Below are 16,061 nucleotides of genomic sequence, written 5' to 3' on the forward strand. Positions count from 1 at the left end.
TCTTCAGGAGCCCTAGGTACCCTGTAGGAGGCATCAACCCCATATGTAGCATAAAGAATGAACAAAAGCACAGAAAGCTACATGGCTGCTGATAAATTCTTCTCCTGACCCTCTGTCCCATTAAGATTCTACAAATATTTGTACCCATTGATGCAATGATCCAATTATACCCAAAGGAATTCTCGGAAAGGCTTTATGCACCAAGGTGTTTATAAAGCACCCTCTGTAGTAGACAAAAACAAAAACAAAAAAACCCCCAGAAACTAAATGTCCAATGATAAATCAATGGTTAAATAAATGTATGGTATATTCACTTGATGAAGTAATAGGCAGTCATAAAAACAGTGTTTTAAAAATATATTATCATGAGCAAATGTTTTAGTTGCAGTACTAAGTGAAAAGAGTCCACACTTGCTGTGAGCAGAGCTGATATGATAATGTGCTACCAGCTGTCATCTTTGGGTGATATCATCGGCAATATTTTCTTTTCTGTATACTTATGTACCTTCCAGATTTTTAAAAATAAGAATGTATAAATTTAAAATAAACACAAATGAACAAAAATGTTTAAGTGGACATTTGGTCATATTACACATTATTTGTTTATTTCTACATATGCTTTGTCAGTTTGAGGTGATAAACTTCCTATACAAAATGCCAATTAAAAAACAACAAAAAAAGACAAACACACCTGCGTTAACACATCCCAGATGTGTTAAAGCTTCCAGATGTAAAAAAACTAAAAGACAGCTCCCTTCACTTGGCTGCTCCTCTGACTCGTTCTCACACCCCTGGCATAGTGATTCTCCTTGTGGGCCACTTTTCTGGGGTGACTTGCACAACAGTTTTTGAAATTGGCAGGAAACCCTTTAGATTAGTTCATTTCCTGCCTGACCCTTGAATTGGGGCAAGTTTCCTTCCATGTAAATCAGAAATGATCAGAAAAGACCAATTTGAATTCATCCTTGAATGCAACCCAAGAAGTCATTTCAAGGAGTGGCTTTCCACTACTTGAGAGGGAAGATAAGTAGGGTTGGGAGACCTGATTAATAGTCAAAGCAAAGTAGAGCAGAGACAGAGATGAAAATAAAAATGGACAGGTTGTAAGCTTTAGTGGCTATTTATTCCTGCCTTTGTGGTGCTATTCTGGTACCTCTTGCTCACGTATGAGTTTTAAAACCTAATGTACATGTCTAGAAGCACCCCCAATCCTCCCACCCCTGCTCCCCTCTCAACTTACAAGCAGGGGAACTGGACTTGCTGGAGGAGTCACTTGTAAAGCTCTGCCTGGAGCACTCACAGTCACTGAGTGAAGCCATGCTTTCGGAAAACCGGGAAGAGTCCGAATCACTGGGCTGGTCCTCGCCCACACACTGCTTCTCACCACTGAAGGGCATTTGGGGTCACTTGAGTGTGGGCCTGCAGAGACAAACAGACCCTATGCCAGCGTTCTGTGGTACTTCCACTGACAGATGCTTCTGCAGGGCAGAGAGCTGCGCCTGCCTGTGTCAGAGCTGGAAAGCCCAGAGGACTACCTCGCCTTCCCATTGCACCCGGCCCGGCTATCACCAGGGTTTCCAGATGCCTTCCAGAAAGGGAGTCCACCTCCACAGGTGTGAGTTTGCTCAGGACATACTCAGCTGCGAATGTGGAGCAGCTCTCCGCAGTAACAGATCTTTTAAAATAAAACGTGCAGAACACACACCGCTTCCTTCCTCGTGTGTCGCTAAAACATGGGAGGGAAGAGTAGGAGTGAGGGGCTCTGGGGTCAGACTGCCTAGGTTAGAAGCTCATTCTGTCTTCCGCCAGGTCACCTTGGGGAAGTCACTTAACCACCTACCTCATTAGTAAAACTGGGCTGAAAGACTAAAAATAGGGCTGCTTAACAATTAATTAGAATTAATCTTATTAAAGTGCTCAACACAACACTCAAATGTTAGCCATTTTATATATATATATACACACACACATATGTATGTATATGTGTGTGAGTGTGTGTGTTTGTGTATATATATATATATACACATATATATATATACACCTCTTATGTCTTTGTTTCAAATAAACATTTTTAAAATCAGCCTCTCCAGTTCTCTGTGAGCCTTTTGGGGAAGGAGAGTCTAATTAAAGTCTCTGACCAGGAAGCCTTTAAGTTCTTCAGGTTCTTCCTCCACCTTCCTGTGAACCCCCACGACGAGGAGTAAGGCCTCATACTTGGTTTGTATGCAACAATTTACAAAGTACCCACGACCACCCAAAGAACAAACAGGCACAAAAAGTCCTGATTCATGGCTGGAGTGGTGGGGACAGACTGTGAGGGACAAGGGGACTTACTATGCCATAAAACCAGTCGCTTGACTATATATCCAGTGCTGGTTCTGGGACATCAGATTGTCTCCCAGGAAAGGGCAGGGCAGCTGGGCCCAGTCACTGCCTAGAAAGGAGATCCCGGAGCCCAGGAGCCGCAGGCAGGCCCGTGAGGGAGCTGGCCCTGATATGAGTGTGGGGTTAGCTGACACTGAGGGGAAACCTGGGCCGGAGGAGAAAGGGACCTTAAATCCTAAATGCACAGTAATGACAGTAAGGGTTCACTGAGTCTCTCTAAACATGAACCAGCTCATGCAATGAGGTACACAGAGCTTTTAAAGCTGTCAGAACATGAAACCTCAACTATGTAGTATGCCTGGAAATGCCTAAACAGTTTCTTCAATGATTCCTTTCATATTTATGCAGTGCCTACTGTGCGCCAGGCTCTGGGCAAAGCAATGGTGAGCAAGATAGCAGCGCCTTACTCTCAGGGTCTCAGGTTCAGTTTCCTAGTACTGCGTGTACCAGAGGCTAGAAGACAAGTAAAGGGAAATCAAGGCATTGCTTAGGAAGCCAGAGAAAGGAGAGGCAGGTTGGGACTAAGGGTTCAATCTAGCCTTTGTTGAGAGAAGCACTGCCACTTTTTATTCCGTAAGTGGTGACAGAGACAAGGACAGGCCTCAGAGAGACTTATTAAGATCAAAAGCCCAAGGGCATTTGCACGGAGTCATTTACATAACATTCTTCAGTCCTGCCACTGGAAGAAATGCTCCCTGGTTCTGCCCACCACTTTTGCAAACACAAAACCACCAACTTGGAGGCTGCCTCTGTAGACCAAAGCGTGAGTGGAGTGTAGCTGTCAGGAGCTACCACGCAGACACATTCACCCTATCCTAGAAGGCCAAGGCCAACCACCACCACAAGCTGTCAAACAGCCCTGAACACTTGCACCTTGGTGGTGAATTAATCTCCTTTTTTGCATGCAAACGAGATTCTACTTGAGCTTTAACTCCCATCTGCTATGGCGGACAGGGACAGAAGAAAGAAAAGGGTCTGCTCTGACCCTCTCACTTCCATTAAACCTCAAATCTGAAGTGCAATGCTTGTCCTTCCCTCTAGGTTTCCCTCTCTCTTGGCCAACATTTGATTTTTCATTGATGGCATTCCTTGAAAATGCTATCTTCTCCAGGAAGCCTTCCTCCTACTCTCCAGCCAGAGGTGATGGCACTCCTCTTGTACATGGGCAGCACATCTGTAACCCCACCACGGGACTTTGCCCCTTGTACAGTTACTTTCCTCCCATGGCCACTTCCAACTCTCCTTCATATCGTAGGGTCTGCATCTTGTCGATTGCCAGTATCAAGTATGTGACAAGCATTCATTTAGTGTCAGATGAATTGGAATCACTGAATCCCATTTGGCACAGCTTCAACCAGAACATCTGTAAACTGATGTCACTGCATTTACAGGCCTGGGACTGCCCAAGCTCAAGCACTGAAGAGAGAACCTACCACCTAAGCCTACGTTATTAGGTTTGACACAATTATTTCCTGGTCCTGGTCACATTTCTATTTGAATATCTTTAACTTCGTTTCCACTGTATTTTTTCTTTCAGGCATTCCACTTTAACAACTGTACCATATATGGTCTGCTCTTAATTTCTCTTCACTTTGTCTTTCCAAGCAAAGGTGAATAAAAGCTTTCATCCATTGGAATTTATGAACTAAGTTAATAGTTGTAACTGTCCATTTCATTTCTCTACTCCAGCTGAACGGCACACTTTGCAGGTCTCTTAATTGTGTTTAACAAGGCAGCAAAGTACAAAGACTAAAAAAATAAAAAGATCTAGGTTAGGAGTTAGAAGTCCAGAGTCTGAGGCTTGGGTCTACCATTAATTTGCTGTGTGAATGTATGCACATCACATTTGCTCTCTTCACCTCATTTTTCTGAATAGGTTGGGCCAGCTGTAAGATCCCTTTCAGCTGGGAATTGCCAAATGCTCTAAAGCTAGAGTTCCATGAGGAATCACTTGAAGTTCTAAGAAATTAAATATACTCATGGCATGCTTAAAATGTGCAACTAGGCTTTCTTCTAACAATTCACTGGAGATAGAGTTTCTGGCACAGGGGATGCAACAGAAAATCGAAAAGCGTCAAAATGTTTAGTTGGCACTAAACTAATCAAGTGGGCTTTAGTGCCTCTATGCAGAAACTTTTCTTTAAAGCCAAAATGCCCATTATTACGCTATTGGGAAATTGCCTGTTTCCTCATACAGGCATGCTAATAATACCTAACTCATGGGGTTGGTGTGAGAGTTCATTTAATCAATATATGTGGAGTGCCTGGAACAGTGTCTAACACAGAGTAAACAGGACACGGATGATTGCTATTATTAGTATTATTTGTTGTTGGGTTTTTTTTTTGTATTGTTATTATCAACATTTCAGGCATAAAACTCTAGAGGGAAGAAGTTTTATCCCATGATGATGAAAGCATGTTTCCCTGCGGGAAAACAAGGCTGGTAATTAACCTAGGACAGAACCCTTGCATTTGTTTGAAATACAGAAGCTGAAAGCAAATGGCTCATCCTGATGTAAATGGTCTTCTGCATGTTCCTTCACATCTGTTCTTACTTTTCTTGGTCTCAGGTTTCCCTAGAAGTCATCTGGAGGCAAATCTACTTGACTCAAAAGGCATTTATTCAACAGCTTTTAAAGCTATTTTAGATTCTCTTAGGACAATGATCATGAAACCAGGGTGTTTTCTGAAGAAAGGTAATGCATTTCATACAAACTCAGAGCTACTTAACCTTCACTATTGCAGCTCACAAGCAAAGCACATGACTTCTCAGGAGTACAACAACTCGTCCTACCTGTGGCATTTACTCACGGACAAAAGGTAGTCAAAGGTGAAGACAGAAGATAACTCCAAGCAAAACCTCCAACACTACAGTGGGTCACTAGTCTAAGAGAATAATCATATTTTTCATTGCACTCTTCCATATTTCATAGTAATAACAAATGCAGTATTATATCATTCCTTCCAAGGCCAATGACTGGGATGCACCAGAAACTTAAATATGTATTATTGAATGAATAAATGGATGAACAAATGGCAGTATGGCCACTGACATGTTAAGAGAAGAGGAAATGGGTACAAGAACCTGAATAGGCTAGTTCTGTACCCCACCACAGATGAAGGGGAGAGCAATTTTTAATTCACCAGTTGATTCTTCAACCTGAGTCCTTTCGACTTTCGACTTTTTAAATTTCCTTTCTGCAACAAACTCTTATGTGCAAATGGTTCTGCGCTGGTTCAGGATTGCAGAGTTCCACCGGTGACAATTCACATGTCTGTCACTAAAGCAGTAAGAATGCTGACTGTGGAGTCAGGTGACTGACCGGAACTTACTTGCCAGTTGTAAAGTGGAGTTAATAATAGTATCTACCTTACAGAATTGTGAAGATTAATTGAAACAGTCTATGTCAAGCACTTAAGCTCCTAGAAAGTGGTTGACACACTGTCAACTATTATGTTATTCTTACAAAAGGAAGTTATGAATTCTGAAAATGTCAATGTCATAAAAACAAAAAAAGGCTGAAGATAGGTTCAAGAAGAAAAGAGAGTTGACCACTATGTGCAATAGGTTGATCCTGTACCAGAGGACAAAAATGCTATAATGGGCATTTCTGGGTCAACTGGCAACATTGTTATAACACTTTGAATCTACTGTCTGTATTACAATGTTAAATTTACAGAAGTTGATAAAGTACTGTGATTATATATTTAGGAATAAAGGGCCATGATATATGCAACTTTCAAATGATTCAAATGAGAGAGAAAAAGATAAAATACATGGAACAAAATCTTAACAGGTGACTATAAGTAAAAGGCAGACAATAGGGCGTTCTTTGTATGGTTCTTGCAACTTTTTCTGTAAGTTTGAAATTTTTTCTAAGCAAAATAAAAAGTACTAAACTGAAACTTCATTATCTAATTAGAACAGTCTAGTCTCCTGCAGTTTTTAGATTTTGACTGTTCCCATCACTGTGATAGCTTAGATACCACTTAATTAAACTCTCTTCTACACACTCAAACTTGTCCCAGTCTCATTGTTGAACAGTGCCTGGAGAATAAACTAGGAAATAGGCCAGAGCCCTATAGCAGTGGTTTGTAATTCTTCTGTGATCTGGCCTCTGCCCACCTCATCCTGTACCCATGTCTCCTAACCCTTTGTGCTCCAGACACAATGGCCTTCTTTGGGTTCCTCAGACATGCCAGTCTTCCCACACTTGCACCTGCTATTCCCTCCTCCTGGGGTGCTCTTCTCCTTGAGCTTCACATGATCAGCTCCTTGTCATTCACATTTGAAATTAAATGTTACAACTTTGAAGTGACCTTTCCTGATATCCCCACTCACTCCATCTAAGAGGAAGAACTCAATGAGCATCATTGATGAACAAATTAAGCCACACTCCCATTCATAAGACAACTTGGGTTTTCCTTCTCTTCTGCCTCACTCACATTGCTCATATTCTCATTATATAGTTACTTAAGGTACTATAACTGTTGCTGCATATCAGTCTCCCCACTAAATTCTACTCTGCTTGCAGGAAGTAGCTATATCTCCCCTCTCCAGAGAGGTTGAATTACTTGCCCAAGAGTTCACAGTAGTGGCAGAGACAAAACTTGAATCCAGGCGGTGGATCCCTAAAGCCCATGCTTTCTACCACTCAAGGAAAGCTGGAGAAAATTTGGTGTGCTGCTCATTCTTTCCATTCCCACTCTGCCAAATCTATCTACCCATCACCACGTGGACACTTGCACATTTGGTAGCAAGCTGACCCTACCCTGGGGTGGCTGCTCAACTGCTATACCATGAAGGGCATCACTGAAAGAGGCCATCGTCCAAAATAATTCTCAACAGTCACATGAGAGTGACTGAAAATCCTGAATCAGGAAGTCATTCTTAAAGCACTGCACAATCGCTGGTTAAAACCCAAATATAATCAAAAGGTATTACAACTCATAATAGTATGAGTCAAACACATTTTGAAGTGAATTTTTCAGATTATCAAGCAGCACTCTGAGGAATGGAATCCATCCAGCTAAGGTTAGGTCATGGAAAAGGGAAATTTCAAGAAACAGCTAGTAGGTATCATCCTTGAAGCCCAGATTAAGGTCAGGTGCAAGGAAAATATTCACATGTGTGTGAAGGGCAAGGAGTGACTCGAGTAAGACCTGGCTCTGAAGAAAAAATTGCAGATGGTATGGGTAATAATTGTCTGTAAAATGCTGCTTTAGAACCAGTCCCAAACAGCAATGTCAAAAATTATTCACATGCAACAAAACCGAAACCACAGAGTAGAGAGAGGTATTCCATTCAGCTAGAGAATACTGGTCTTCATCAAAGTACAGCTAACAAAGAGCTAGAAGAAAGCCAACAAGCCAGTCATTGACTAAAGAAGCAGATGTTCATGCTACACATAACATTACAGAATCAGGGAGAATTTCTTGGCATTCTCCACTTGGAAATATTCCTACTCCCATCTCTGGCTGGCCTGTTTTAGCACCCCTGCTTCCCACTCCAGGGCTCTCAGCCCCTCAAAAAATGGTATTGAAGCTGCTTCAACACATGACTGGGTATCTTCAGCCCTGGGCTACTTCAAGTCAGGCAACTCTGCAAGCAGCCCGAGTGATGTAAGAAATCCCTGGAGGTAAGAAGAAAAAAGGCAGGCAGGCAGGCAGGCAGGGAGCCTCCTAAAGTGGGGACCACTGAGCTAACCGCATGATAGTGGGCAGGTAGCATTGAGCAAAGTCTCTCGGCTGGAGACCACGGGACCACGGGGATCCTGGGGGCCGAGAGGCCCACTGGGGACAAGGACACCTTGTCTAGTTTCTTTGAGGACAGCCATCGAAGACAATACTCTCCAAACTTCAGTTATTTAAGTACCATTCTTCGCACCTTCTTCCACGTCTCCATCCCCCCATGCCCAAATTTATCAATCACTTCTCTTTATCTTGACTAGACTTTTGCATTTCAATACACTTATTTTAAAATGAAACTATGTATCATTGAGAAATCGCTCGTTAAGTGTAATAGTTTCTCCTAATACTAACGAAAACACAAAACCGTGTTCGTCCATGTGCTACCTCGAATCATCGTTGTTACCCCAAATGGTGGCCCCCAGAGTAGCAGCTTTGGGAAGCACAGCCATCCCTGACAGGCCAGGGGTTCGAGCTCGGGACTGACTGGCATTTCCCGCCTCTTCACTCTAACTGAGGGGACAGACCAGCAGTCTGCACACCCCTCCACCTCCCTCCAGCAGCACGTTTCCTGTCAAAACAAACCCTTAGGAGAGGAGACGGCGGAGGCCAAGCCGAGTGCTAGGGAAACCCCGACAACAAGCCCCAAACACAAGCTTCTGGCCCCGCCCGGCCCCAGCTGCAGCGCGGCTCGCCCACCCAGCAGGGCCGAGGGTCTCAGGCGAGTGGGTGCCCCCTCCTCGGCCCTCCATGAGCCGGACGGTGGGAAGCCGCTGGCAGCGCCGTCGCTGGCACCGGCCCAGCGAGATGGAAACAGCGGCCAGTGGGCCGCGACCCCGCCGCCTCCGGGGCCGGAAGCCAACGGCCACCTCGACACCCGCCGGGGCCACTCGGCGCCCGCGGCCCGCGGGACGGCGGTTCGAGGGCAAGCAGGAGCAGCGGGCGGGGGGAGCAAGCACCGGAGCTTGACGGCCCCGGCCCCGGCGCGCCAGGACGGAGCTCCGAGGCGGGCCGGGGAGGCCCCGGGGCTGCCCGGGGCGATGTGTCCCCTCCGCTGGCCCGGGCCCACCGCCTCAGGGCCGGCGATCCCTTCGCGGGGAACGGATACTCACCTGGTCCGCCGCGGACACGAGCGGAGGAGAAGGGCGACTGGGTGCGCGAGGGTCAAGAGTGTCGGGGTGCCTCCTCGCCGAACACAGCACAAACACCGGAAAACTCACCAGTCCAACAACTACCCTCAGCCCGTCACCCTCCCCACGCGGCATTTAAAGGACCGGGAGGGACTCGAGGGGCCAGCGCGGCGCGGTCATCGCGTACCAGGCGGAGGGGGGGGAGATGGCACGAGGAGGAGGGGACACTCAGGGCGCTCCAGGCTCCCACGGCACAGCCCTGACAGATGTGACCTACAACAGCACGGCTGCCCTCTTGTTCGGATGAAAGAGGCTGAAGAGAGCTTGGACTGAGGGTGCTTTGGCTGCAAGAGGGACCAGTCCCCCCGCGAGCTGCGGATGGTGCGGCCCGGGGACTGCTAGGGGCGGGGAAAGGAGTGTTTACGGAACTCGGGCCGCGCTGCCGCCCGAAGCTCCTAGCGTTGAAGGCGGGGCCAGCCGGGGCTCTGGGGGCGAGGGGCGGAGATGTGGGGCGGGGCCGTGTCGGGGCGAGGCGGCGGGGCAGCGGGGCGGGGAGCTGCGGGGCGCTGGGGAAGGGGCGGAGCCGCGCGCAGCTAGGCTCGTGGGTGCGCGGGCGCGGCACTGAAGTGACCTCCTGGGCCGCACCAGGGTGGACGATGCTCCAAGCTCCCCTGCCGCGGTGGATCTCGGACTCCCCGAGCACCCCCTCACCTAGATGGGGCGATCCAAATCGGGTGCCCACCACTGCAGTCCACACATACAGAGACAACCCAACCGACGAGGCGGCAAGTGCCTTCCCACGCACGTCGGCAGCCAGTCGTGTCATCTGCGTTTGTGTCTGCACATCCACATAAACACTGACCCAGATTTGCATACGGCTGTCCTGGAGGATTAGCTCCTGGAAGTCACACCACCCAGGCTTTCCGAAGACGTAAACTTCGTGTGCATGCAAAAGATAACGCATCTTACTTCCTCTACGGTTCTTGGCAGCGCCTATCTCCGGGAGAGGTTTCGAAGTTAATGTAAATAAGCAGTCTCAGGATAGGCTCTGTGCAGTGGGGCCTACTGTTCAGCTCTCATGGGCGTGCTTTGAGGTGTACAGTAACACACCCCAACTGCGCACCTGACAACTGCTGTGTCTTCTGCCAGGTGTAAATTGGTATTATTTGGGAGGTATTATGAAGGAGTGTAAGTGAATTATGTATAGGCTGAACTATTTATATTTAGTGCTGAAATGTCTGGATTGTGGAGGCAAAACTGATTCTAGAAAAACCCAGACAAACAGCATTTTAAAGGACGGTAGAAAGCCAATTATCCTACATGGAATAATTCAGTGTTACAACATGGACTTTCCTTGGGTTCAAACCCGGGCTCTGACATTTACCCCCATGAAATGTTGGTCAATGAAGACAACAGTGTTAACTATCTCATTGGATTATTGTGAGGATAGAATGAGCTGTAAGCACTCAATCAGTGTTAGTTATTCAAACTATTTGGCAAACTACTCTGAATAAACTTGGCCTGTGACCTGTGTAGATTTGTATTTGTGTCTCCTTAATACTACTCTCTCCTCCCTTTTCCTAAAATATAGATACGAAGCAAGAGATAAAAGAGAAAACGCTTTGCCACCTGTAGGGCATTCCTATGAACATGTCTTTGTTTATATTGTTTGTTGGAATCAGCAGTCAGCATGACAGACGCCTCCAATTTCAATTCTTGCCAAATAACAACCACCACTCAACAAGTGCCATCACCATCCTAAAAGCTCCACAATAGAAAGATTAACCAAAAATATCCCCAAACTTCTGGACACTGTGGCAATGACATATTGCATCTCTGCTTCCTTTGTTAGCTTAGTTGGAGCTTGTTAAGTATTGTTTTGTGCTATTATATAACTTGGAGCAGGTGAGTATGAGTCAGGAGAGTTGTCCAATCTACTTGGGTGGCCATTTGCTGGACCCTGGGCATGACCCTTATTTTAAAGCTCAAATATGTAACTTTCAAAGTCACAAGGAAGCAATTTTTGTCAAAGCAGGTGAGTCAAGTTTCAGCATGTGCTGGGGTGACAACCTTGAGGAAGAAGAGGCAGGGTAAAATCAAGAGACCCAACACAGGGAGGGAAAAAACATCCCGGATATACTATCTTCTGTTACTTTGACATTAAGTAACTTGCTCTCTGGAAATCTTTTGGTCAATTACCTAACCAACTGCCTTCAACCTGGCTTATATATAAAAGCACTTTGAAAAAATAAAGTGCTGTAAAATATTAGGCAGTACCCTTTAAAAACTATCCTTGCACGATTAGCATGTATAATGTGGGGGGGGGCACGGGGAGGACTGTGCAACACAGAGAAGACAAGTAGTGATTTTACAGCATCTTACTATGCTGATGGACAGTGACTAATGGGTATGTGGGGGGCTTGGTGAAGGGGGGAGTCTAGTAAACATAATGTTACTCATGTAATTGTATATTAATGATACCAAAATAAAAAAAAGTGAAAAGATAACCCACAAAATGGTAAAAATTTTTGTAGATCATATATTTGATAAGGGACTGGTATTCAGAATATATAAAGAACTCTTACAACTCAAAAATAAGAAGACATGGGGACTTGGTGAAGGGCGGAGTCTAGCAAACAATGTTCCTCATGTAACTGTAGATTAATGATACCAAAAAAAACCCAAAAAATCTTGCATCACATTCTTGCTCAGAGCTCAGGAAGGCATAGAATAAAATCATTGTTACTCAGGTTATGTTTATGACCTTCTGGAAAAAATGTCTGAAAAGACAATGTCTCTAGTTAGTAAAATAATTTGCTTTTTATTTGAAGAATACATAATCACAATAATTTTTCTGACTCTCCCATTCTGAATCACTTAAAGAAGTCACAGTAATGCAGTGTGTTTTCCTCCCTAAAAATTAGACATTAGACTAAATTTGATGTATTGTCTTTGGCAAACGACTAAGAGCTGATCAAAGCTTTAATTTGGTGAAGAAATATACTCATTTTCTTTTTTACACATCTTAAATCTGAGCTTTAAATTACAATAAATCCTCGAAAAAAAATTAGAAAACCCAAAAATGTCATTTTAATATGGATTTGCAACCTCTCAACCATTTAACTCGTATAGTGGAGCTGCATATTGTACTATCTGGAATAATGCAAATTCAACTATACCTACTCAGATGGGACAGAGTGCAGGTTGCACAAGAGAATAATTTAAATAGTGGTGGTGAGTTTGCCCCCTATTCTTTTTATAGGAGCTGTGAGGTTTCTCTTCTTCCTGAGTTGATCTAAGTTTCTAAGCTTCTCTGCAGGGCTGGTTTCAGATGCGTGCAATCGTCCAGTTGCACACAAGACCCTAAGCCTGAAGAGCCCCACATTTGGTTTAATGTGCTGCCGTCTTGAAATTCTTGGTAATTGTTGAACAAGGAGTCCTGCATTTTCATTTTGTGCTGGAAATCGCAAACTGTGTAGGTGGTCCTCATTTCACCACACAGAATATGAGTCTAGTGTTTAAAGGTACATATTTTCCCTTAACTTGTCCCCAAATGCATATCAATTATTTTATCTAGTGCTCAATTGAAGAAACATTTATCTGTTTTTAATGCTGTAGGCAAAAAAAACCCAACCAAACAAACACACTGGTATATCCCAGCTCTTATGGCCATAGAGGGAACTTTCAAGGATGATTTTGACCTTATATTGTTCTTTTGGAACATAACCCCTCATATAAGATATGACTCCACTGTAAGTGGAAAAACTGATTAAATGAAATTCTATCTCTTTTCCTCTCCCCTGTCCATCTTAAGGTGTTAGGAAGGGCTAAAAAGCAGTAAGGGGGAAAAAAGACAAAGGACAGTAGAAGGAAGAAAAATCACTTGGCCAATATACAAACTAGATAATCAGTCACTGAATGTTCAAAATTTAACCACACCTTTTTGTCAGATTCTGTCATTCTTTTTCTTTGGGTCTTAAAGATAAGGCAAATTTAGATCACTGACTAGATTTAACCATTAAGATGTAGATGCTTGATCAAGTTTCCAAAGCACCAAAGACAGTTTTTCCCCTGACTCCACTGACCTGGAGTGAAATAAATAATAAAATTGGAGGTTGTTTCTCATTCCAATTGCCTGTACCCTCATACCTAGATACAGCCTCTGGCCCTAACTCCTCTCATACCAAAAGGAAAAGCATTCTTAGTACCCATCCCCCTTCACCCTCCATGGGCCCCTGCACTTACCTGGAAAGCACTGGTGTCCCCTGGAACACAAAAAGGAGACTGGGAACAGCTGGAGAACAACTGTGGGCAGGAAATGGGAGGGGCCAAGGAGAGCTGACCTCCAAAGAGTACCAGTGAGAGGTCAAAGAGCTGAAGGCTCAGGGCCCAGGCCAACACCATCACCCTCTTTCCCCACCTTGGGCCAGCAGAAGTCATTTTCTAAATGTCTTCATATTCCCTTTCAACCATCATCATTTAGGCCCTCACTTAGAAAAAAAAATTGGAATACCCAGCAGGGTAGGGGAAGGTCTTCTAAAATAAGGTGCAAAACCCAGAAGACATGAAGAAAAGGATTAAAAATGCAACTCTTCACAGTATTTGACATAAAAGCATGAGTTACAGAGCAAGAGAGAGATTGTATGTATTCTGTGTATAGGAAATGCATAGAAATGAACCAAAATGTTACCCTCCAAACTCTTTAGGAGGCAAGTTGGGAGATGTTTCTGATTTATTTTATGTACATACAAATGGCTTATTATTTTACAGTGAGAATTTATTCATTCATATGTGGCTCTGTATTTCCACACTGCCCTACAATGATACTACTCTTATCACTGTATGTCCTCATAAATACACCTTAGTGGTTGTGGGGGCTATTAACACTACACAATACATTTCCACCTCCTTTCTATTCAATATTTTTAAAAGTCATGATAACACATGGTGCTTTTTATATCAACTATAGAAAGGAGTGAACTTGCAAAAGACCCCTCACTATGGTATGTCAAAATTATTTAGGCTGGGTGGGGGAATACTAACCCCTACTTTTTAAGTTGTTCCTTTTAAGCCCAATTCTTAAGTAGTCAAAGTACATGGAGTTTACTTTCATTTTAAAGCATATTTTGTTCCCATCTGCGACCTCTGAAGGTATCCTTTCTTTGGCAATAAACTGGACGGACATTCTTTCCCAAAGTGGCATGAGACTTAAATAATTATACTACCTTTTGAGGGCAAAAAATTGATAGCCCTGAACATTTGGATGTCTGTACAGTAGCTTTTATCTGAGAGTTCCTAGGGGTTCTGGTGGCAGGTATTTATGTTAAGGTACTGAGGGTTCATGACTGACTAAGGGGACATTCAGTGACTCATTGAATTGGCAGGTCAAGAATAGAAACCTGAACTCATTTCATGGCTTCTTTTCATGCACACACAGACACACACACATGCAGTGTCACATGCAAAGTATTACCTGTTGTGACATAATTATCTAATTTCCAAAACACCATGTCAACAAACATACTAGCGCTGTATCAACTAGGTGTCCCAAGTATTTATAACCACATTCCATTACTCTGGAAGGGTGCTGTGCCATCCAGAGAGCAAGAAGAATGGAATGCTGTCAATTCTTCTAAAATATCTATTTATGTTCCTCTCATATGTATATGAAGCTGACAAGAGAAAGGAAAAAAGGCAAATTCTGCTACAAGAAAATCTGGAGTAAAGAGCAACAGTAAGACATTTCTAGCCGATTCCTGGCTGTGGCATTGTTCAAATACACCTGCATGTGCGTAATCGGCAAATCCTGAGAAGCTGGTTCCAACATAGTTGTGGATAAGTGAATTTTAATGTTCAAACTGAATTCTTTATTTGAAGAAGGCTACTATGATTATACTTGTAAATTAAAACAGATGTTTAAATATTCAAATATGTGTAGATCAACATTTTCAAAGAGCAAGTCAAAGTAGAAACTGTATATAAAAAGCAAATGTAACATGGTGGAAAGGGGGTGTGTTTGGATTCAGACAGACCAGAGGGATCATAGCCATGTTCTACCACTCATTTCACATATACCCTCACCTTCACAGGTACAAAATGGGAAATGATGTTGTAGGGGCCATTTGTCATTTTGGTGGTCCAGCTTCTCCAGTGGTGTCCCCTTATTACTATTTCCTATAGAAGCCAAAGTGGGGAGTGATATGGTAATCTCATTCAATGCTTTACTACTGAAGCTGAAAGAGGAAACATGTATCATTTTCTCTTTCCAGCCCCTGATGGCTGGGGCATGGGCTTGGACCCTAAACATGTCCTTTTAGATGTTGCCCACCACAGGCAGTTAGGGGTGAATTACAGAGCCTGCAGTGGTGACATCCAGTGCATGGTGTCCTTAGCAATCATCCCTGTGCCGTGATCGCAGTTTTTCCAGGCTTCCTTTCATTCTTTTCCAAGCCTGGTTCTTTAGCTTTCTTCTCAATTCCATGAGCTAGCCAACACTACTCTGCTATGTCTGTTCAAAGTAGGTGTCTATCCCATAAATACTGACAACACACTGTTGGGAAGGCTGGTGGGAGGATGAGTGACATAAGTGAAGAAGATAAAGAGGTATTAGTTTCAAATAATAAATGAGTCACAGGAATGGAAGTCCAGCACAGAGAACATAATCAATAATATTGTAATATCTTGGATGGTAGCACAGGGTAACTACACTTTCCATGGTGGGCATTTAGTAATGCATATATTTATAAAATCACTATGTTGTACATCTGAAACCAATATAATATTGTATATCAACTATACTGCAATAAAACAAGACAAAACAAAAAACAAAATAGGTGTCTGTTGTTTACCACTAAGGAC

The 16,061-nt window shown here is 43.8% G+C and overlaps 1 protein-coding gene across 2 annotated transcripts in view; it reads right to left on the reverse strand.

Moving 5' to 3' along the window:
- The window catches only part of TCP11L2 (t-complex 11 like 2), a 37,623-nt gene extending 28,247 nt beyond the window's left edge, over window positions 1–9,376 (reverse strand). The window contains exons 1-2 of one of the 2 annotated variants that reach the window (XM_057486447.1): window positions 9,186–9,376; window positions 1,241–1,419 (exon numbers count right to left, since the gene is read on the reverse strand). In XM_057486447.1, the coding sequence (XP_057342430.1) occupies window positions 1,241–1,397 (157 nt within the window). In that variant the 5' untranslated portion in view covers window positions 1,398–1,419; window positions 9,186–9,376. Of the gene's footprint in view, window positions 1–1,240; window positions 1,941–9,185 lie in introns of those variants that run through there. The other variant, XR_005026045.2, reaches the window with a different exon arrangement.
- Window positions 9,377–16,061: the final 6,685 nt, after the last annotated feature.

Source organism: Manis pentadactyla, chromosome 10, assembly GCF_030020395.1.
Source record: "Manis pentadactyla isolate mManPen7 chromosome 10, mManPen7.hap1, whole genome shotgun sequence".
NCBI classification, from domain to species: domain Eukaryota; kingdom Metazoa; phylum Chordata; class Mammalia; order Pholidota; family Manidae; genus Manis; species Manis pentadactyla.